The 24,257-nt window shown below is 40.2% G+C and overlaps 2 protein-coding genes across 2 annotated transcripts in view; one reads left to right on the top strand and one right to left on the bottom strand.

Moving 5' to 3' along the window:
• Positions 1–24,257, top strand: part of PARD3B (par-3 family cell polarity regulator beta) — a 907,609-nt gene that overhangs the window by 507,726 nt on the left and 375,626 nt on the right. The window contains exons 11-12 of the mRNA XM_070421939.1: positions 8,655–8,840; positions 22,422–22,592. Coding sequence (XP_070278040.1) covers positions 8,655–8,840; positions 22,422–22,592 — 357 coding nt within the window. The remainder of the gene's footprint in view (positions 1–8,654; positions 8,841–22,421; positions 22,593–24,257) is intronic.
• Positions 298–828, bottom strand: LOC139015520 (large ribosomal subunit protein eL21-like). Its single transcript, XM_070423287.1, has one exon. The coding sequence runs from the start codon at positions 808–810 to the stop codon at positions 328–330; it is 483 nt and encodes a 160-aa protein (XP_070279388.1). The 5' UTR covers positions 811–828; the 3' UTR covers positions 298–327.

The following is a 24,257-nucleotide window of genomic DNA, read 5'->3' on the forward strand; positions in this document are numbered from 1 at the left end:
CGGGGTCAGAGGGCACCTCCAATTTCCTCAGTGCCACCCCTTCCTGAGCAGAGGGCTGGGCTGTGAGTGGAGCAGACACCATGACTGTGTGTGCCCTTCCATTTTTATTTATGTTCAGCTTCTGTCCTTGATAGTTGCATTGTCTTTTCAAAGTGTTCTGTGCAGGGAGCCTGGCATACAAAGTATTTGTGATCACAAACCCAGCTTCTCACATAGGTGTCTAATCCTCTCAGAACCAGGCCCACCGGGCCTCCTTTCAGATCAGTAAATTATTACAATCAAATGGGTTTTATCAGCACAGAAGTCTTTTTTATTTTTTCCCACTTATCATGCCATGAATTCATAGCGAATGGGTTCCAGCAGCTCAGGCTCCTTTCCATTGGTTCTCACAAAGTGTGCTTCTCTGGGTGGAGCAGGCTGACGCTTCAGTTGAACCCAGGTACCTTTCTCTTTGGCTTCCTTCTTTTTCTGATAATTTTCCTTCACACGTTTCAGGAAGCTATCTCGGCTCTTAGAGTGCTTAATATGGTCAATACGTACATTAATTCTCTTGGCAAGAATCTTACCCTTAACTTGCTTGTTCACAATAATGCCCACTGCATGCTGGGTGACATTGTAGACTCTTCCAGTTTTGCCCTCGTAACATTTGTGGGGCATTCCTTTTTGAACAGTGCCCATTCCCTTGATGTCCTGAATATCACCTTTCTTGTAGATTCGTATGTATGTGGCCAAAGGAACAACTCCATGTTTTCTAAAAGGCCCAGAGAACATATAGCGGGTGCCTCTCCTCTTTCCCTTTGTGTTAGTCATTTTTGTGAATTACTGGAAGATGGCATTTCCGGCCGAAAGGAAGACAATCAAATGGTTTGTTCTTGGATCTTATATTCATATAAAACAGGGGTCCTCAAACTACGGCCCGCGGGCCACATGCAAATACAAATATTGTATTTGTTCCCGTTTTGTTTTTTTACTTCAAAATAAGATATGTGCAGTGTGCATAGGAATTTGTTCATAGTTTTTTTTAAAACTGTAGTCCGGCCCTCCAACGGTCTGAGGGACAGCGAACTGGCCCCTGTTTAAAAAGTTTGAGGACCCCTGATATAAAAGCATGTCTTCTTATATTTTAACCACGAAATAATTGCCTATAGCATATTTAAGACATTGGTAATCATGTTTCTGTAATCCATTTTTAATAGGAAAAAGTAAACACAGAACAAAAAGACCTGCTGTTTCTTGATATTAACAAAGCAGGTTCTAGTTTTCTAAAACTCCATGCCGTCTGAATATAAAATAATCACGTATATGTATTACTTTTAATGACAAAATACTATATTCATTTTCTTAATCTTCATGGGCAAAGGAAAAAACTTGCCAGTGTCAATAAACTGTGGAATTTGCTGACATTTCATGTGTAAATAGAAGAGGAAAAAGGTTGCTATGAGAATTTTAAGTCTGACTTTACTTTTGTTAGTTTCAATCTCTGACTTAGTATTAAATTAAGGTACTTTTAGATTGAACAGGCAAGAAAGAATGGCCATTTTTTTACATTTGTTTCCTGGTATTAGCTTAATCCATTACTTAAGTAAATGTTTCTTTTTTATAAATTCAACCAGAGATCAGCTCTTGCTTTCAATGGTTGCCTCCATCCGCCCCTTTCAAAAAACATGAAAAAAACTAAGTATCTCAATTGCCAATACTTTATAGGATTTCCTTCATTCAGATCTTTGGTTACAAATCATTTTAAAATGAACAAATGTGCACATAAGGACATATATACAAAATATTGATTATTGAGCTAACTATGAGAAATCTACATGGAATATTTCTATCCATTAAAAGAAAATACCAGTGTTGCTCACACACAGCTCTCAAACTTTCCTGCTATTTATTGCAACACTAACTTACATTTTTCTTTTCCATATGATTGATGTATAATATTGAACTGTGGGTTGATTCTCAACAACCTATAGAATAATTCAGTAGATTTGTAAAAACTTATCTTCACTGTGATCTGTGTTTCTTTTTGGTAATTTGCCTGTATTGTCCAGAAGACAAAAGACTTTAAAAGATAATCTATCCACTTGTAAATCACCCATGAGTTCTGCAGATTTCATGTCTATATCAGCAGCAGTGGTGGGAAAGTCTTTTACCATTTATTACAGTGATCATCCTCAGATTACCATTTACATTTGCATGTGCCCACTCCTCTCTCATTGTCTTCTTTTCTTTCCTCCCTGAAAAATATAATCTTTTTGAAATAAAATGCCTCCCAGCTGTTGGAACGAGCCTCTGATCCCCTCTCTCGGGTAATAGCCACATGTTGAATTTTATATAATCCAATTGGCCAAAAAGCTTTCATGTTTATAATAGCTACTCATGCTTTTCTAGAAGATTAAAAAATTTCAGAAATTAAGTGCCTTGCAGGTGTCTTATCCTTTCATTGTTGTGAAAATTTATTTAGCTATAACAAAAGTCTCATCACCCTAAATTCCTTAGAATTTACTTAGTTAACAAAAGTTAACAGTGGTTAAGCCTATTATAAAATATCCTGGCAGAATTGCCAGGTATGGCTTTTGCTTTATATATTTTTAGAAAAGCATTCTCTTTTTTTTCCCTTAAAGTCCTTTTGTTTGAGTTTTGGTAATTGACAAAATGATTGCATGTGAAGCATAAGTCTTGCATAAAGTAAGCTGCTCACAACACAGACTAATTACACATTTGGGAGGCAGGGCTAAGACATCCAGAGCTTACTCGTGCTGAGCCAAGAACACAGCATTTAATGAAATGAGGACCATAAAGGGTTCAGCATGGATGCTTTCAGGTCTGACCTGGGCTTCTGGGAAATTGAACATTGGCCCTGCAGACTGGTGGATTCCCCCGGGCTTTGAAAAGCCGGGTTATTACCACTTGTGTACGTGAATCAAGCACTGCTTTGCAATACAAGAACATTTGTGATTCCAGAAATGGCCCCATTTGGAACACTCTTAAGCTAATAATATAGATGCCTCCCCAGTCATCCATCTTCCTGCCTCTCTTTCCTCCTCTCACGCCAAGTAATTACTTTTGATATTTGTTTGATAAAAAGCGGTTAGAATATCTGGCAAGCTCCAACTATGTAGATTCTTCTGTCTCCTCTTTCCTATTCTTGAAGTCTGTTTTTTCTTCTCAGATAATACTGTGACTGAAACAGAAAGGCCCTCCCGTGTTGTTCAATAAACTATTTGTCAAGTATGTTCTGTATAAATAGGCTATTTCATATTTTGGGTTTAGTTGATAGTAGATGCTTGATAAAAATTTGCTGAATGACTGTGGTTGTCAAAGATTAACTCCAGTCACTTAGGCCGAAATGGATCAGTCTCATTCCTGAATCCCAACCATGACAGGTTATTTATTATGTTTAGGTATAGAAATAATAATACGGAAAACAAAATGAGAAAATGGAGAAATAGGAAAAGAAATAACTGAATGGGAGTGAGAAGGAACATACATATAATCAGGGTGATAACCAAACAACAGCTGTGAAAACTTGAAGACCATTTGCCTAAAACACAATAATGGGTTGGCTAAGGCTGGGTACACATATGATAAAGCATTAAAATGGCTTATAAAATTTCTTAAAGGGCAGTTAACATTTTACTTACCATTTAGTTTTACATTTCACTTCTTTTTTATTTAATAAAGATAATGTCTATATATTCATCACTGCAGTATTTTCCAAATTGAAAACTGTGATTCATTATTTCAATGTAGTGGATTGTGACCAAAGCTTTTAAAAAAATAAAACAGCTTAGAAGATACTAGAATCCATTGAACTCTGGGTATTTTCTCATAAAACGTTTGTCTTTGTGTGTGTGCACACATATACATATATGCATGGCAGGATAGAAAGAACAGTAAGCAGATAGATAACGTAGTTTTAGGGACTTGGTCACAGTGCTTCCCAAACTTGATGAAATGTACCATGAATGTTGCTGCTTGCAGTGTTCACTTGTGACTTGAGCTACATGATGCAATTTAAAACCATGAACAGTCAAAAGTCTATCACAAATTGGTAGCTACGGCACAGCCCGGTGCCTTCATTGAGAATTTGATATTGAAGCTGGACTGGGGTATTATCTTCCCCAGGAGCAGAAAGTATGGTCTGAAAGGGGAAAGACTGGCCTGACCCCACCAGCTGATGCAGACCCTCTAAGGTGTGTTCTAGAAAGATCATGGGGAGCTGGCATAGACGGATGGCAAGAGGGGATGGGACTGTGGACTCCCCCTGGAGAGGCTGTCCTGCTGGCTGAGGATCCTGGAGCACGGCTATTCTGAATATCCCCAATGGTGTCTCTGACCTGGCATCACACATCAAGGACATTCACCGAGTTGCTTTGGGGTGCAAAGCCCTCTGCCAGGTTCCTTCAGGACACAGAACATGCCTTTACCTAAGACATTACTCCGAAATATCAGCTCAGACTAATTTCCTCATCCAGCAGCAGCCACTCAGAGGGTGGGTCCACGGCCGCTCCGCTGACCAGAATGAGAGGCACTCCCACAGTAGGCCGATCCCCACACACCACACCCCCCCACCAGTGCACGAATCTGTGCACCAGGCCTCTAATGTATGTATGTATGTATGTGTGTGTGTGTGTGTGTGTGTGTGTGTGTATATATATATATATATATATATATATATATAATATGTGTACATATTATATAATTATATATAGTTTTAAAAGAACATATATAGCACATATTCTACTTATATATACTTCCACATAAGAATGGTCCATATTCCAGTGCCAGTAGATAACCAAGTTATTTTCTGTAGAAACAGATGAGGCAAGATGAGGGGCAGGTAGGTAATAGGTAGATGAGTAGTTATCTGATTATGTGTATGAAGTGTATATGTTACATAATTGAAATATACTGCACACATAAGTTTTTGTGCTTAATTTCATATATTCTCACATGATTAAAAGTCGTCGTGTCAATACTATGTTCCATAATTATGCGATTCTTAATAAGTAGGAGTACAGAAATAACATACATGCAAGCAATACTAACCTGACAAACACCACTTGCTAGGCTGCCTTTTTCTTCTCAGTTCTTATGTAAGTAAAAGGTAGTATTCTGCAGATGTTCCAATAAATTTAATACTTATCACTTTTCATTCTCTGTGCCACATTGTTCACATTTGTGCCTTTGGAAAATTAGCTGCTATAAAACCAGACATAACCAAGTGCAGAATTCCCTAATAGTAAGTGGTCAGTCATGAACCTATGGCCTGAGACCTAGTCAATTGAAGAGGTTTTTACTGCCACCCCATTCTGGGACTTGGGAACATAGGGACAGGCAGTTCTGCAGTCCCAGTGCCTCTCTGGGTCCTGGTGGCCTTAACCTCAGTGACATCTGGCAATTGTTGATTCAGGGCCATGGTTCTCAACTGGAGGCGATTTTGACCCCAGGAGACATTTAGTGATGCCTAAGGTTTTTTTGGTTGTTACAGCTCAGGAAGGAACTACTACCAGCATCTAGTAGGTAGTAGCCAGGGATTCTGCTAAATATCCTACAGTGCATGGGATCGTCCCTCACTACAAAGAGTTATCAGGTCCCAAATACCAGTCGTGCTGAGGTTGAGAAAGCCTGAGTTGAGGATCCTGTATGGCTGGCCCAGGGCAGGAGCTAGGACATTGGACCTGGGTGCCTGCAGGTTGGGCATCTGAGCATCCATCCTGGGCCCTGCTCTAGGGACCTCGAGGACTTTGACTCTGGAGGCATGGCCTCTAGTAGCAAAACATAAGAGGTAATGAAAAGACAAAAATCAATGAAATTCATAAGATTTCCTTGATGTGCAAGGCTTGTCTCTTTGGTTTAGTTTTCCCTCTGTTGGTTGTCTTGGGTGGAGAAAGCAGGGATACTCCTGGCACAGTGTGGGAAGAGCCCTTGTCTGAAAGCGAGGAAGCTGGGGAGAGTTGAAGGTCCCATGTACCACTGCCTTGGGGCTCATTCCTATAATGAAGGCCTTGCAGTGGGGCCCTTGTGAGGACTTTATACCTCTCTCCATCCTGCCCCAAAATGCTGTCTGGCAAGATTTGAGTTTAATTTTCTGAGTTACTAGTTGAGCCAAGATTATTGGAGGAAGGCATTCAGCATATTGATTTTTTTTTTTTTTTTTTGTCCATTAGGTAAAGGGACATTTATTTCTAACAGGAAATGGCTATGTTAACTACTGTAATGGCTTCCTCCACCATTGGGAATGTTGCTATTATTAGAGACCACTAATTATGGCCTGAGCCTGGTATAGCATAAGAAAGATATAAAACGTTACTGTAATTGAGTGGAGGATGTGAAATTGCATAGTGTCTTATGGTCCCTGTAGGCATCTGTCTTGGAAGTTCTTGTGGTCAGGCCAAGTCATGGTGGTTCAGAGAAATTGAGACTCGGTACAGCAGTGAAGAGTCTGACACAGGAACCACACTGCCTGGACTCCACAAACACTGACTGTCATCATGGTACTTACATGCATGCACACATGTACTTACATGCATGCACACATGGCACCACATACATGCACACTTTAATGCACACACAGTACTTGCACACACAGTACATACAAACTGCCATGCAGCTCAGTTTCCTCATCCATAAATGGGCATCATAATAATCCGCGAAGGCTTGGTGTGAGGAGTAAGTGCATGGATATGTGTGAAGTGCTCAGAAAAGAACCACTCAATCACTGTGAGCCCTACTTTGTTTTTGTTGTTATATCTGGCTCTCTGATATCAGGGTCTTAAAAAAAGATACCTTTTAAGTTTAAAATGAAAAGATAACCATACTTCACCTGATTTATATTTTGTTTGTACCACGTATGCACTAAATGAAAGGTGTCAGTGCCACTCTTTATAAGAGTTAAACAGTTGCCAAAAGAAACCTGATTTGATTATAGAATAAAGTGGTGGAAGCAAAACTGGTCTTCGTATCTCTGACTCAGTAGATAAAAAGCCAGAGCAACTTCCTAATCTTTCTCTCTCACAAACTTCTAGCGAGAACAGCTGTTCTTTAATTTATACTTTAATTCAGCAGAACTTTATTACTCTTAAATTCACTAAATCCCACAGAGATCTGGACACATAAATGGTTTTGAAATGTTATGGATTCCGAATAGGGCATTCTGGAAAACTAAGATGCAGGCTAATAATTTACATTTAACTCTGGCATTTTAATGGAAAAAGGACAGCTAGTTTGAATCAAATAATGAAATTTTTCTTAGATAATAATAAAATGAGTTAGTTTAAAGAGCTAGCCTGTAATAGGTTCATTCAATTAAGCAAAGTTTCATTTTTTTTTGAAACTACCTATTGTCAAAATATTTACAGCTAATTTCATTTACAGTGAAATTAAATGAAGGGACTATTTCTTTAAAGTTAGACATGGATTTTTCTCTTTTTTGGTGGATCTGGCTATGATCAGACCTCCAAATCCTGTTTTAATTATGGGTTCTTTGCTACCTCTGATTGTATAGTTGTTATTTTGTGACTGGCGTTCAGACCTTCACAGTAATTTTCAAAATATGTAATTTTACATAAGAGTCCCTCAAAGTGACCTTAAGATGAGAGTGTCTAGACATAATTATGGAGAGGAAGGAACTACCGACCTCAAGAGCCGATGGTTTCCAGGACTATCTCGTTTTCAAATGTTAACCCCTGTGGCAGAGTTTCGTCTTTCTGCAAGCCTGAGAGATGTAGGAGGGGCACCTGCAGAGTTGACCACACGGGCATCACTTTCTAGTGTATATTTGGAAATACTGGAAATACTAGGGACCAAATATGATTAACCATGGGCTTCTCCCTGGATGCCTGTCTTTTTCACCATCCTCTGTATTTTCTGAGAACTGCTATTTTTGTGGCTCCGGGTCATTTGTCCAAACACACACACACACACACACACACACACACACACACACAAAAACAACCATAAATCTTTATTGTATATTATACTTTTTGTCTAGGCTCAAAAATGGGTTGCCAGTCAATTATACTACCCAAAGAAGCATGGGTAAGGCCTGAGTTTTCACAAAGTAAAATTTAATTCAGTCATATCCATTACAAGTCACATCTCTCTAACTTAATAGCATGTTCTTTTCTCAATGCTCTGCATCCTATTGACTATCTTTATCAGTAGCTTTGCTTTCACAGTAAATGATATGTTTTAAATTCTATACGCCAGATATTTCTTCAAAATTTTAGGATGTTTCTACACTAAGCTCTGTCTCTTTGTCTGTAAAATGAAGGGTGTTACAACCACACCACATCTAAGGGCTTCCTGGTACGTAGGATTCCCTAAGTCTAATACCCAGCCTGTTTAATTATTGAGAATATCTTGCCGAATTCCAAATACTTATGCGATGTTTCAAATGACATGGCCCTGCCTTGCTAAAGGATCCTCTCTTTTGCCCATTACCAACTATAATTCCCCAAACCCTTCCACCTCTCCATGGACATGGTGGCCCCTGCAGAGAGAATGAACCCCCTTTGCCCCATAGGGATAGGGAATGCAGCTGTTAGAGGTCCAATCGCCGTCTTACCAAATGCATGTGTTTGGCCATGTGAGTATGTGAATATTAACCTGCTTTCTTCCCTCCACTCTTCTCATGTCTGTCTCCCCAACAGAAAGGAGAACCTGATTGCCGGGCCCTCTCTCCAGAAACCACGGACCAGCTCACCTTTGAGATCCCCCTGAATGACTCCGGCTCTGCTGGTCTGGGGGTGAGCTTGAAAGGGAACAAATCCAGAGAAACTGGAACCGACATGGGAATTTTTATCAAATCCGTCATCCATGGAGGTGCTGCCTTTAAGGTGGGTAAGAATGATCTTTCCCCATCAGTGGGGAGGTACCCAGAGGTGCAGCTTTTGGGCCTGAGGTCTGGTTGGAGAAGGCGTGTGAAGGGGAGACCACTGGGCCTTCCTCCCGCACTCAGAAAGGTGTGTGTGGACACATCTGGGCAGCAGGGGTTTCCTCTCCTACTTGAAGCGGTTAATTTCATCTCCTAGGCATGGTTTACAAACCCACCATGATTAACATGCTCTCTTGCATTCTTTTTATGACTGTGCGAATGACTCTGGATGTGTAAGCTGACAGACTTGAACCTAAAAATACACCATCAGGAAAACAGAACGAAAAAAAATAAGTCAACGTCAAGGCAGCAAATAAGAAAATTGCGTTTGCAAGAAAGAAAGCTCAGTGGAGCTTGTGAGTGATTGTAGTAGAAGCTAAAGGCCATTTATCACATTTTATGCACTTGGAGATAACCATGGTGCGGGAATGCAGATTTGCCTTTGAACTTGGAGAAGCTTATACATTCCCTGCACCCCCCCCCCAAAAAAGGGGGTGAGGGGAGAATGGGACTCTGCCTTTTCCCTTTGGGTTGGGAGTGTGATCATAGCTGTTAGCATGGGGTCAGGTATAGTTAACTAGATGGCCTGTGTTCAATTCCAACCTACCACCTGCTAACAAGGAACTTGACCTGCCATGTTCCCGTTCCCTCATCAGTAGAATGGGGGTAATAAGTAATACCTAATCCACGGGGTTTCTCAGGATTAAACAAAGTGATACAGACCATGCGATTAAAGCAGTAAAGTGATCACAGAGGGAAACGTGCTTGAGCTCGCCTTCAGCTCCTGCTGGACAGTGAGACTTCCTGAGTTTGCATGCGGCCTCAGCTACTCTCTCACTCTGTGAATGTTGGCAGGGCACTTATCCTCAATATGCCTCGCTTTCCTCATTTGTAAAAAGAGTAAAATTAGTAGTGCCTACCTCCTGGTGCTCTTGCGAAGCCAAAAAAGAGACAATATGTATAAAGTGCCTAGTGAAGTGCCTATGATAAGCCTTCAATAAATGTTAGCCATTTTTTAATAATCTTGATATTAATAATGTGTGCCATCTCCCCTACAAAACCCAAGCACACCTAGTTAGGTTTATAGGAGCAGCCTGCTCCTAGAATCCTGGTTTTGTGGGAGCATTTTTCATATATGTGTGTGTGTGTGTGTGTGTGTGTGTGTGTGTGTGAAGAGAGAGGGAGAGAGAGATAGAAACATCAATGATGAGAGAGAACCATTGATCAGCTGCCTCCTGCACACCCCTCACTGGGGATCGAGCCCACAACCCAGGCATGTTTCCTTGACCAGAATCGAACCCAGGACCCTTCAGTCCACAGGCCAACACTCTATCCACTGAGCCAAACCGGCTAGGGCCATTTTTCTTCTTCACCCTACCGTATCACTTTTGTTTCATAGACACTGTGAAGCAATGTCTTTTTTCAGTCTTTTTCCTTGGGTAATAAGAAATGCATTATAGAGAGACAATTCTTTAATGTACTCGTTGGATCCATCAGCTTTTGTTGTATAATAAGTGACAAAATGTTAATAACATGCATCAGTAAACCTTTATTTCCTTCATGACCCTCATGACTGCAGGGCAGCTAGCGGAGTTCAGATTCAGGCCAGCGTCTATCACACTGTAGGTTGACAAGTCTGACTGTGGTCCCCACATCCCTGGTGTCCCGAGCCAGCAGACTAGCTGTAGCACATTCTTAATCCATGAGTTGTCAGAGGGCCCACAGCCATGGGTGAAGCCTCATAAGTTCTGGGATCCAAACTGGCTCACAGTAACTACACACACACACACACACACACACACACACACACACACACCCCATTGGCCAAAATAAGTCATATGATTGAATCCAAAGTCAATCCAAGGTGTGAGGAAATACAGTCCACCCATGATGAAGCCATAGCAAAGTGTGGGTGCAGAGAAGGATGGAGATTTGAGGCCCATCATCCAATTTACCAACAGTCTAGCTCCAAAATGCAGAACCAGGAGCAGAAGGAATAAAATAGTAATAACAACAACAAATAACATTCATTGTTCTTAGTGCAAATATGTGCTGGACAGCATGGAAAGTATCTCTCTGGCTTCTCTCGTTTTACTCTCGACGTTCACACTGGATTATGACTGCAGTGGTTAGTGCCCCTCCACAGTGTGCCTGTGGTCACCCAGCCAGGACTGGCTTCACCTGAGAGCTGAACCCAGGCAGTCTGCCTTCAGACCCTGTGCTGTGCTGCCCTGAGATGCAGCCTCTTTATCCGATTGGTTTATCTTCCTAGAGATCAGGGCCCGTTGCCCTGGAACTATCTTGTATCAGGCTTGTCATGCTGAGCCAAGCCACGTAAGCATGTGCTGCGTTTGAGGGAGTCTTGGTCGTGGTGGTGGACATCAGCTTGATATCACTCTTCTTATTCCTGATGACAGCTCTATTTGCAGAATTTATTCCAAGTAAAATTGAAACGGAAATGAATTTTGGGAAATTAAAAGCAAACATCTTAGCCTTTTTTATGGGCAATAACTTACGCGCAAGCGGCTACTGGAGCGCTGGTTTAGTATGTATGTCCATGTTTGTGGAAGTGGGCATCTCCTTACCTAAGCAGTTTCTAACAAGCCTGTTTCTTGCAGAAGGATTTCACTTTCCATTTATGTAAATTTCTTTCCTGATGTTGGTCTGCTGAGTCAGACGATCACACCATTAAAGCCCACTGGACAGCATGTTTATAGCTGATCTTAGGCAGTAGGCAGCATCAATCATGAACGTAGCCTTATTGTGAAGGTTTGCTATCCATTTGTCTTGTTTACTTCGTGCAGTGGAAAGGGTGGAGGCCTAAGCATTGCTCACAAGAAATCTGATTCACTAGGGAAAACAGAAAGAGAATTTCGCTGTTCTCCTTCTGCCGTTCCAATCATCTACCATTACTCCTCAGAAAATTGCCACCCACTCTGTGATTCAGGATTATGTTTTACAAAAATTGTTTTGAGACTTTGTTCCTGTCCCTGTTCAGAAGATACCAATGTAACAGACTGCAGGTCCCCGGGGCAAAGGGGATATAAGCTTGGGGAACATGGGCTTTAGCATCTGGCCCCTGGTTTTTACCTGAAACCAACAAAAGCATCTTTCTGTGGGAGCACAGTCTTCCTCCTGGCCCGTCAGACCACTAATTGGTTCTCAAGGTGTTGTTTCCCTTTAGGGAAGGTGGGTTTTTGAAAACTAAACTCCTTTGAAAAGTATGAGCAAATTCTTCCTGTGGATTCTGTGTGCTGCATTCTCCCCGGTTGGTGTAAACAAAGATAGCCTGCTTCTTGCCAGATGTAAAACCCTGGAATGACTGGGGCTGCACTTGGAGGCTTCTGTGTTTCCCCCCTTACCTTTCAGGCTGCTGCTTCCTATCATTTCAGCTCTTATTTGAGTCATTTCTAACAGAGAAGTAAAGCTCTATTTGAAAGTAAGAGCATTCAGCTAGCCTAGGAAGTGAATCTCTCACTCACTCTAAGGGAAAACAAAGTAATACTTTTACTTATTCAAATTACCCAAATGCTTAAATATTTAAATTCCGGTCAAGAAGCCCAGAAACTCTTCCCTGTTCATGTTAGGACACAGCATCTGCCATTTCAGACTGCTTTGCATCTAGAGTTGTCCGTGGCCCCCTCCGAGGCATCGCGTTGAGCTTCCTTAGCAATGTGCAAAGTGAACTTGGACCATAACAGCCAAATACAACTAGAAGTATTGATCCTAATATGCTTAAACAATAACATGCATTACTGTATGTCTGTAGGTTCACTTCAGTTTCTGTCATTCTTCCTGGGCATTTGCCCCTGAAGTATAGGGCAATTGTTTCCAGAACCAACATAGACTAGACATAAGCGTATGTGTTAATTTCTCATGACCCAGGCACTATGAGTGGAATACGTTAGTATGCCATGAGGATGCTTTTCCAAGATTCCGCTTTTGTGATTGGAATTTAAAGTTAATGTGGTGTTGTTGTTACTGTTAGGTGAAAAGAAATGTTGTCTTTTTTGCACTTAGAAAAAAAATACCTTGAGAAAAATACTCTCCTTTCCCAAAATTCACACAAAAATCAGCTTGTCCTTTTCTCCATGAAACCTTGATAATCAGATTGAAGATCTTAGATGTTTTCACTTACTTGGTAAACATTTTGAATTCTGAAATCAGTGGCTTGTTTAGTTTGGTTTTTGCTTTGCTTTTGATGTACTATGTCAATTGAACCTTTTTTTGGAGAAAATGCATTTTTACATCTATTGATTATACTAACTTAAACTACTTATTTTTTTTTTACCTAACAATGAATCACTTTTAGAAAAATATCACTAGAATAGTGATATTTTGAAGGTTGAGATAGACTATTAACATATAGTAAAAACCAAAATCTCACAGTCTAATTTTTTTATTGGAATATACGGACTTTGGGACTGAAAAGTGTCCTATGAAACCTCGAAATAATAAGGTAAAATTAAAATTTAAAGACAATTTTTGCTAAGGGAAAATGTCATGTACCAGGTAGATTATTTAAGGGCTCTAAAATAGAGAGAATGAATTTAAGAATACCTGTTATTCTCTAGAAAATTAATTAGCGAGGTTTGTGCTTAATAAATACTACTTGATGATGATGAAATTAAATGAAGGAAAAATGCCTGACATAGCTAATTGCAAATGCATGCACTCAGAATATGAAATAGATATAATTTAAATGATTTGATTTTGGTGTGCTTAGGAAATTCAATGCAGAATTTCATAATCTTACACTATTTAGTAATTGGTAGAAGATAAAGTTTTATCTAATACAAGCAATCCTCCTATTTTTAAAATAACTAAAATACAGATTTTTGGAGAGACTCTGCCCAGTTCCAGAATTTCTGGGAATATGGGCTGATGCTAAACCTCCCTGTCTCTTCATAATGAGGAGCATTTAATAGCATCCAAGCTCTTAACAGGGTCCGGTAGGAGTTCCCAGCATGAGTAATTTCCACCTTCATCTCTGCTGGTATCTATAAATCATGTGACAGATCTATAATTAATGAATTTAAAGGAAGATAAAAAGAACAGCTTTTTAAGTAACACTAATGTTAAATGATTTCTTTAACTATTCATTTTCCTTAAAATTGATAATGTTTTCTACTGGTAGAGCCTAAAGGATCATTACTAGTATTCATGTCTTCCAGATTTACACCTTTGACAAAAGGACCATACACGGTATAAATAGCTCCATTGCAAATCCTCAAATGTTAGAAGACAAACTCTACAGTTCATCCTAATCACAAAAATATTATACATGTTATGGACAACTGAAAACAGGAACTTTACCAGGAAAAAGTCACACTCACTGTTTTTCCATTAAGAATTTACCCAAAGTACTGGCTAGTGAGGCTCCGTTGGTTGAGCATAGTTCTGTGCATCAAAAGGTTGCTGGTTCCATTCCCAGTAAGGGCACATACCCAGGTTGCAGGTTCGATCCCCAGTTGGGATGCGAGGTAACAGATCGCTGTCTCTCTCTCTCTCTCTCTCTTTCTCTCTCTCTCTCTCTTTCTGTCTAAAAATCAATAAAAACATATTTTTAAAGAATTTTACATTAAGAAGTGAAATTAGTAATTTAAAAATGAGAAAAATACCAATTGTAATATTACGTTTAAAATCCAGCATCCATCATTCCTTTTCTTGCTGATCTTTATCACTTTCTCATTTTTATTTCATGCATGGACATGCAAATGATGAACAAATTTATACCATGCTGGGTAAAATTTTGGAACTCTACATCAATTTGATGTATATTTTGGATTCCGTGATGATCTCAGTAGGCTTGAATAATAATAAAGCATTGGTAGACCTAATTAAAAAGGAAATTATAATCTACAGAAGTTGATATCCTAAGGTGATGATCCTTTGTGTCTGAAAACAGCACCTTTCACCTAGGAAGCCATGCCCCACTTCCTGGTAGGGATTGATAGGAGGTATAATGTGCTCAGAGTTTTGTTCTAGATCAGTGGTTCTCAACCTTCCTAATGCCGCGACCCTTTAATACAGTTCCTCATGTTGTGGTGACCCCCAATTTCATGGTTACAAATTGAACATAATTAAAGCATAGTGATTAATCACAAAAACAATATGTAATTATATATGTGTTTTCCGATGGTCTTAGGTGACCCCTGTGAAAGGGTCGTTCGACCCCCAAAGGGGTCGCGACCCACAGGTTGAGAAACACTGTTTTAGATGCTCTGTTTTGGGCCCATGTTTCTAGTGACCAGGCCTTTAGCAATCATAGCATGGACGAGAGCACACTTTCTTTTTGTTTTGTTTTTTTAAGTAAATAAATACTTTTCAATAAGTTGGAGAAGCCTCTGAGATTCTAATCCGGTTAGGCATTCATGCAGAATCTTTTTGATTCATATATAACATATGCCTTGGTAACTTTTTATTATCAGGTTTTCTAGGCCAAAGTAAACTGAAAAGAGAAAATCAGGAAGTGGATAGGAAAGGATGGAGAGGAAACTGAAATGACAGGAGACAGAAAAAGTGTAAAACAAGCAGAGGATGCTATCACTGCCAGAGGCCAGTGAATATTTGTGCTAAGTCAGGACTTCTGAAATTGTCCTGCTGAGGAAATTGTAAGAATCAGTAATGACTATAATAAAAGCTCATACTTATGGTGTATTTGTTTATGCCCCATGTTTCCAGGAGGTGTTCAAAATGGAAAGAATTATAACACATTTTGAAAACATTATATCAGAATGGTTTTTATGTATATTGTGATGCTCTAAAGAAATACTCTTCAGATATCTTTTTGAAAAAGTCTCAGATGCCGCAGTGCTAAGTCAATAGTATGTTGCTGGAACTTCACTGGTTTGCTACATAGAAATGAAGTGAGGCTTTTATGGCAATAGCTGAATTAGGTCAATACATTTAAAATTTTGCATAGCTGACCCCCTGATATTGGGCCAGTTCGCAGTAAGTAATCAAGCTTCACTTTGAAAATTGTAAAGGTTCTCAGAACATGTGCGGGTGTATCCGAGCCAGCCTGGATTCACGGCTCTCCCAGAGTCATAGTTTGTAAATTAAACAATTGGTCTATTGTAGTTGAAACTTACACCAGGCCCAAAGCACCTGAATGAAATGTTTTTCAAGTGACTCAACTTAGCAAGTATTTCTTGAACATCTGCAGTGAGTTATGCAATACACAATAGACTGGAGACAGAAAACTGAAGGCAGCTCATTCCATAAGCTAGGGAGGTAGTAGCATAATAAGGGAAATATATACACAACTCTCTAATATGATCAGGGTGATGGTAGACAAATATAAAATATCATGGGTGGTGAGCGAATGGAGCAATTAATTCTGTCTGTGGAGAAAAATATGAATGGAAGGCAGTTGTTGAGTCTTGTTATAAACGATAGATATTCAACAGGTGAGCAGGAAGGCAGAGGACATTTGGGACGGAAGGAAGAGTGTGGGTCAAGTCACTGTGGCATATACACCAGAATGCAACATATTGCCCCTAGAAAATAGAGCTCTGGTTGGGCAGGAATGTCCCATTCATGTGGGTTGAAACGGTCTTAGGACAGATGATGTAAAGCATTGGCTGATGGAGGTAGGTACCCTTCAAGACAAGAATTTATGTGCTTCCAGTCTTACCAACTTTCTTTATTCCACTTCTTTATTTTAAAACTGTACTTTAAATCTTGATTTATTCTGTTCCTTTCATCACTACTATTTTTCAATGAAATTAAAATATTTCAATCTGACATGCAAAGTTCTTTCCTAGGTTGGAACTTGTTGTTGTGACTGTTCAAAAGTACAACAGGCAGTTGTTGTCATGGAGTGACTTTAGGGGCTGGAGAAGGTGTTTTCTGGGACACCCTCTCCCCCAGTCAGGGGCCCTCTTGCCTGGAGGCCCACCCGCTCCAAGGACACCCTGCTCTGCAGTCGGAAGCCAGGCTTTGGGGTTTGGGCTCTGGGTGTGGATACTATCCTAGAAGGCTTTACCCAGGGCCCCTTTAGAAACATGCAGAGGCAGGAGCCGACATCTGGTCGTGATTAATCCTCTCAACACCATGGCCTAATTCGGACTGGCGTTGGGCCCCGGCCAGCTACTCCTGGGAAAGCCAGCCTACTCTCTCATGCTTGTCTCAGGTTCTGTGGTGGCAAGTTTTTTTTTTACCATGGCTTCCTTACTCTCCCCCCTATAATCATGAGAACTTTAGAGATAATGATGCCTCACAAGAAATTGGCCCTAAGAGGTGGGTTGAGCCATGTAATGTCACCAGCAATCATGGCAGAGGTAGTACCCAGAAGCCATTGAATTCCGTGGGAGCTGAACTCCAAGGTCACTGGACCCCACTCTAGAAATGCCTCCTCCTGACTGCCCCCGCTGCTAAAATCACCTGGTCCTGTGTCCAGCTGAGGAGAAACCATGTTGTAAATATTTATTTTTTGTTTATGTATTTTTGTTGTTGTTAATCCTCATTCGAGGATATTTTTCCATTGATTTTTAAAGAGAGTGGAAAGGAGGAGGGAGAGAAACATCGATGTGAGAGAGAATATTGATTGGTTGCCTCTCACATGAGCCAGGACCAGGGCCGGGGATCGAGTCTGCAACCTAAGTATGTGCCATTGACTGGAATTGAACCTGGGACCCTTCAGTTCAAGAGCAGACACTCTATCCATTAAGCCAAACTGGCTAGGGCCATATTTATTTTAAGAGGTGAGAATCGGTAGCTTTTATTAGATTCTCAAAGGAGGCTAAGAGCCCCCAAAACACAAGAATTACTAGCAGAGTGGTTGAAAACTTGAGAGTGAATAAGACAGCTCAAATCAGCTTTTAGAAATGTGAATTGTCATAATGCACTCAACCAGCCTGATCCTTTGTTTCTTGTTATAAGATGGGGAAATAGTCCCTAATGTATAGGATTGCTGTATGGATTAAATAGTCTAGTGCATGTAAAGGTTTTAGCACAATGACTGCACAAAGTAGAAAATCATTAATAATTCTTGTCATTAATAACTGTAGTGTCTTTAATCATCTCTAGAACTCTGATTTTAGACGCAATGTAGCATGACAGCTACATGTCTGATTCAAAGACAAGTAGACCTGGTCATGCCTGTGCCCTTTAACAAGTCACTTAATTTCTTTGAGCCTCCTTTTTATATCTCTTAAATAGCAGAGAGTAGTATCAAAGGCTTGTGGTAAGGAATGAATAAGAGAACATATGCAAAATATTTGCACAAGGACTGGCCTGTATTAGTGTTCAGTTAAAGGGAGATGTAAAACTCAAACATCTTGTCTCCCAGTTCACTCTTCCTCCTGCATTAGAACCAGGTGAGGGCTGATGAGATTTGAAGCCAGCCCAGGACAGGGAGAAGACCTAAATCTCCTACCAGTTTTTACTTGCCCTAAAGTGCCCTGAGGAAGTTACTTCTTATCTTTTCTCCGTTCTTCCTCTTTGGAAAATTTCCTGTACTCGCTCCTAGCTTGAGGATGGCTACATTGGTTATGGGGTTGCCAGAGGTGAGAGTATAGTTGCTGTCATTGTGATTAGCAAGGAAAGTGTCTTCATGTGTTCAGGCTGCTATAACAAAATACCATCAACTACTGGCTGCTTATCAACAACAGGAATTTATTTCTCACAACTCTGGAGGCTGAAGCCTAAGATCAAGGCACCAGCAGATATGAGTCATTAATAACTGTAGTGTCTTTAATCATCTCTAGAACTCTGATTTTAGACGCAATGTAGCATGACAGCTACATGTCTGATTCAAAGACAAGTAGACCTGGTCATGCCTGTGCAGACCAGGGTTTATAGGTGGGCATCTTCTTGCTGTAGCCTCACATGGCAGAGGGAGCAGGGATCTCTCTCTCAGGCCCCATTTTAAGAACACTAATCCCATCCATGAGGGCTCCATTCTCATGACCCCCAAAGGCCCCATCTCCTAATAACCTCATGTTGGAAGTCAGGATTTCAACATATGAATTCAGGCAGGGGCGTGGGGGATAACAAACATTCAGTCCATAGCAGAAAGGGATTTTTAAAAAACAAACAAATAAATGTAAGCATGGCTCAGATTATAATGAAATAACTATCCTAAAATTACTGAGGAATATCCTTAGATAGTTGAATTCACTTATATACAATCAGCTGATGAGAGTTAGCATCCTCATGCTTAATTAAGCATTTGCTTGAACATAATATCAATGGGGGAGGGGGGAATAAAGCCATAAAAACTACTTTTCTTGACAAAATTACTCCAAAGCAGAATAGACATACATAATTTTGAGTGATATTTAATGAGTGAGGAGTAATGACCTCACTGAACCAACCTCATTTTACATCAAGACTAGACCTGCGGAGGTATATATAGAGGGGTGTTTTCTTTTTCTCCCTCTTCTAGTTCGCTTCCTTGCTTTTCCATCCCCCAGCTCAGTCTCCTGTCTTCACATCCTTAGCCATCTGAGTGGCTTTGCAGGTAGGGTTCTCTTCCAGGAGATATCATGAAACATATTGTCCTCTCTGAGTCTGAAAGTTCCTTTTTGCTTGGAGCATTACTGCTTTAGGGACTAGTCATGGTCATCTTTGTAGACGACAGAATGGTTAGTGAATAGGTGATGCCGAGAAGTCAGGACTTGGGCTCTTCTGACGCAGCGCTGACCTTAACTAGCTGAGCAAGTCCTAATTTAAGTGTCTTCTCTTAAGAGGAGTTCAATAAATGGTTTCTGCTCCTCTTTGGCCATCACATTATTCATCTGTACACAGAAGAGGTTGGGCAAGATGACCTCTAGGGATGCTTCCAGCTCTAAATTCTGTGATTATTTTCTAAATGTTAGGACAACATGGTGCTTAGTGGCATCACCATTAGTGAAATTACCCATCGTTTATCTTTTAAGAAAAAGCACACACCAATAGCAACAGACTAGCCAAGCCTGAAAATGAGAGAGTGTGGATTTTTATCACGCCAGCAGCTCTACCGAGCTACTTGTGATGAATGTGAATGTCTCTAAAAAAAATCACAGCTGCCCTGCGGTGACCTGACCTGCCTTTTTGTTTGGGATTTGGATTCAGCAAACATGTTCTACTTCGGTGTAGTTCTGCATGCTTGAGATTCGGAATGCAGCTGAAAATAAAAGCTGTGCTTAATACGTGTTGGTAAGAGATTACTTACCTTCCCCGCCCCACCCCCCAAAAAATGTTCTTTTTATATCTCCTTATCTCTTGGTTACCTCTTCACACAGACCTGGTCCCAGACCTCACAGAGCAGGTTCACAGGAGGTTACCAGGTGGGATCTCACTCAGATTTCATTTCCTTCATTCTACAGATATTCATACAGTTTCAAACTTTATCTTTCTTCTTCCTGTTCCAGAGGACAAGGTGTCCTGCCAAGACTAAGCCTCTACAAATCCAACACTAGACCTCATTTCCTGTTCACAGAGCTAGGATCTTGATCCAACTCTTCTGCTTCCTCCTCCTCTTTAAAAACCAGTCATCCTAAAAAGAGTTGAGTGACCCTCCTAACCTCCTTCCCAAGATTCAGCCCCGTAATCCTCCTTCCATCAAATGTCTTCCTTTGTAGGACTAAACCATTATGGTTGTTTTTTGTTTTACCCCCATTTCCAGTAACCTTAATCTTATTCTTTCTGTGCCTCCCTCAAAATAGATAACAGAAATAAGAGATTTCTTTCTCAATTGGCCTTTCCTGTAAATCTCATTTCCAGATTTGCTCCAAATTAGGGTAAAGGTTAAGTGGAGTGGGAAAACAAGAGGAAGGCGGGGGGGGGGGGGGGGGGGGACACACACACACAGCTCTGTTGAGACAGCCCACTCAGGCATTTTACAGCTCTGATGGTTCACCCTTCTCTATCGATCCCATTGCCTTGCCATCTCAATTTCTTCATTGAGACTGGGTATGTTCCTTTGGGTGGCCCCCGAGATGCCACATGACCAGCACCCTCTCCAGCAGGCGGTGTATACAGTGCTTTTCTAAGACATTAACTCCCCAGAGCAGCTGTCGCCACTCACCCTGTTCCCTCTGTCAGCAGAGGAGTGTCCTCTGACCATCTGCTACCGCACTAGTTGAAGCTCATCAACTTGTCCACAGGATTTCTCTTCCAGAGCCATAGTTTTGGTCCAATTGGTCACTTTATGTCTGCTTTTCTCCTTTCTTAAGGAAGTGTTTTCCTTGTGCATTTCAGTCTGTTCATTTGAACATGGATCCCAGATGCTTCCAACTGCTAACACTCTTTAATGTTTTCCTGACCGTGTTTCAGTGTTGCCCAATTACCATCTAGAGAGGGATAACAAGGGAATTCTAGGAGACACTGAAGAGACCAGGTGCATGATACCTGACGTTGGATTGGTTTGTCTGGACCTTGCTTTTGTGACCTGGGACAAGTCACATCACTTCCTTGCCTTAGTTTTCTTATCTGTAAAATGTGAAGAAAAACATTAATCTACTTCACTGCCTGGGGTTCTGTGAGAATCACTTGAGATTGTTAATGGGGAAAAAAAATCTCTGGAAAGGTTAGTTGTTGTACACACCTACTGTTATTTCTGTTACATTTATCAGCAGCAGCCACAGCATAACGTCCAGAACACTGCCTCTGTGCCTCATAGCAAGAACTTTCTACCCTAGTGGACAACAGACATAATTCATGTCTCTAATCTGACTGTCAATATTTTAAGCACCCCTTCCCCACCAGGCTGCCTGTAGGGGAGATGAAACGTGGTCCCCTCAAGTTCTTTTGGCGGCAGAGCTGGCTACTGCTAGACTCCTTTTTGTGAGCGATTCTGGCTGAGGATGACTGGTGCCGAGAATTGAATTAGTCTAGAGTCCGGGCTGCCTAGTCACATGCTGAGGTGCCATTCGTTCCTGGAGATGCTGGACAAAGTACTCAGCAGTCAGAACCTCCTTATAAAAGGCTTGACAATCCCCTTTCTCAAGCTTTTCTGCCAGAGGACATCACAGCAAATTAGTCCTTCAAGACATACCTCTGTGTTCCTTTGCAGACTATCAGACTAGCAACTTTTGGTTGTGTTAGAGAAAATTACATGAGAATTTTATTCACTAGAGCTAGCAATAACATCTGAAGACACATTACCACTGTCATGCACAAGGCACTTAAGCGTGATGTCTCTCTGTGCCTAATAATGCAAACCCTGTTTCTAAGGGATATGACCACTTCCTTTGGTTTTCAAACCCCTTTCCTGGAGTCAGCAACATGGTCCCTGCCAGAGCAAATGGCAGAATCAGGCTGGGTTTGCATACTTGCCAAAGATTCTCGGTAAGAGACGTTATACAAACATCTACATTATTGCGTCTCAGGACTCGAAGATTTCTAAAAAAATACTTTCACACAATTCATTATTGCTTGTCTTTGTGACTATTTGATAAGCTCCAGAACGTTTTTCTGCCATAGAAAATAAATCATTTCTAATAGCTGAATTATTTTCTGTTTTTGTATTTAAACTTGAACTTTCCCTGGAACAGCCTCATGTCATCACCAGACTTTTCTCTGTTTAGGACTGTTTTTCTTTCCTCTGCCCTAGGACGGTCGTCTGCGGATGAACGACCAGCTGATTGCAGTTAATGGGGAATCTCTCTTGGGAAAGTCCAACCATGAAGCTATGGAAACACTTAGACGATCAATGTCCATGGAAGGAAACATACGAGGGATGATCCAGTTGGTGATTCTGAGGAGGCCAGAGAGGCCGATGGAGGTGAGCAAATCCATATTTCTGTCAGCAAATTGCCCAAATGGCCTCCTGAATATGCAAACTTCCAGCACTAGTATGGTAGCTAGACTTACACAGATTCTGAAATTGGAAAAATATGCCCCAGAAGTTCTCTGATGGATTTATGTGGTGAACAGGTGGTTGTATATTTCAGGCATAACTAGAAGGTGTAAAAATGTGCATATAAAGTAAGTAATTTATCAAATGTAACAGGACCATATTTTCTACTTTTTCCCCAGAAATTCCTAGAGCCCGGGACTTTATGAATAAGGCTTTATTCACATAATAAATTATTAAACTATGCACCATCTTTTTATATCTTTGATTGATGTGCTAGCAGTGTCCATACCTTAGAAAGTTCTTAATCAGATATATACAATGCTCAGTGTGAAGATCTTTATAAAGCAATCAAATGTCTGCATTATCCCCCATAATGCACACGTGGATAGTAGAGAATGGGAACTTAACTAATTTAAAATGTGATCTATTAAGCAACTGCTTGTTTTATGTTATTAAATATATGCTTTTAATTAAATAAAAATACTTAAAATGTTTTATTGTGTTTTCTTTATGGATTTTTTAATTGTATGGAATACTTTTTACCTACACATGAAGTATAGGCATAAAATATTCTTGAATGCTAATATCCCTAAATATTTTACTTACAATTATAGGATTATATTTATATTAAACAAGTATTACATTATACAATCATATATATTATACAATAATATTAACATTATTTTCGCTTATATGAAGAGATTATTAAATGCTGCTGAAATTATTTAAAGAAAAGATAAGAAGAAAAATGTTTAGAGCAGTTAAGAAAAGCATCAACAAATGACACACATTCTCTCAAACAAAACATGTTTGTATAATACAATGAGCAGAATTAAAATAGATTACTATTAAAACAAACTAAAGTGTTTGTTTTAATAATAAGTTCAACTTAAAAAAATAATAAAGGGTTTTCAAATTGACAAGAGTAGAAAGTAGTTTTGGATTACTTGAGTTAAATCCCAGGTTGGCCATTTCCAGGCAATGTGAAGACATCCACAGTTGAGTGCTGGGTACTTGTAGATGACAGGCACTTTTGTCTGTTTTATCCCTCATTTCCCAGCACATCGCAGACACTTAATAAATATTGTTGAATGGATGAATAAAGGTTCCATCTGAGACCTACTTCGTCTGACGGGTTAGCTGAAGTAGTACACATAAACTGCCTCTTACTTTGTTATATTATCAGCTATTGGAAAGGAGTAACTGCACCTTTTTACTCTTCTGTACATAACCTTGTAAATGTTAAATAAATGTAAATTGGCCAATTACTGGAGCCTATATATAATGAGCCAACTCGATTTCAACATTTGTGTCTGCTTAAGTGACAGAGAGGCTTCCATGAATATTTAATGCATTTTACTTATGTACATAGTTGTAAAACCCATATTTATTGCTCCCATCCTTGAAAGAATTGGCTGCTTTCTGGTTTAATTTGATTCCTACTCTAGAGCCCTTGGACTTCATGGAACCCAGTTGTTGGTGAAAGATGACCAGTCTGTGCATCTGTGCATTTGACCTCACTTAAGATTTCTTGAAAAAAGATACTTCAACTAATATAAAAGTCTGGAGGACACTGCTTTAGAGTACCAT

The sequence above is a fragment of the Myotis yumanensis genome, unplaced genomic scaffold, assembly GCF_028538775.1.
Source record: "Myotis yumanensis isolate MYYU_CA2020_CCGP unplaced genomic scaffold, mMyoYum1.0.hap1 SCAF_8, whole genome shotgun sequence".
Lineage (NCBI taxonomy): Eukaryota > Metazoa > Chordata > Mammalia > Chiroptera > Vespertilionidae > Myotis > Myotis yumanensis.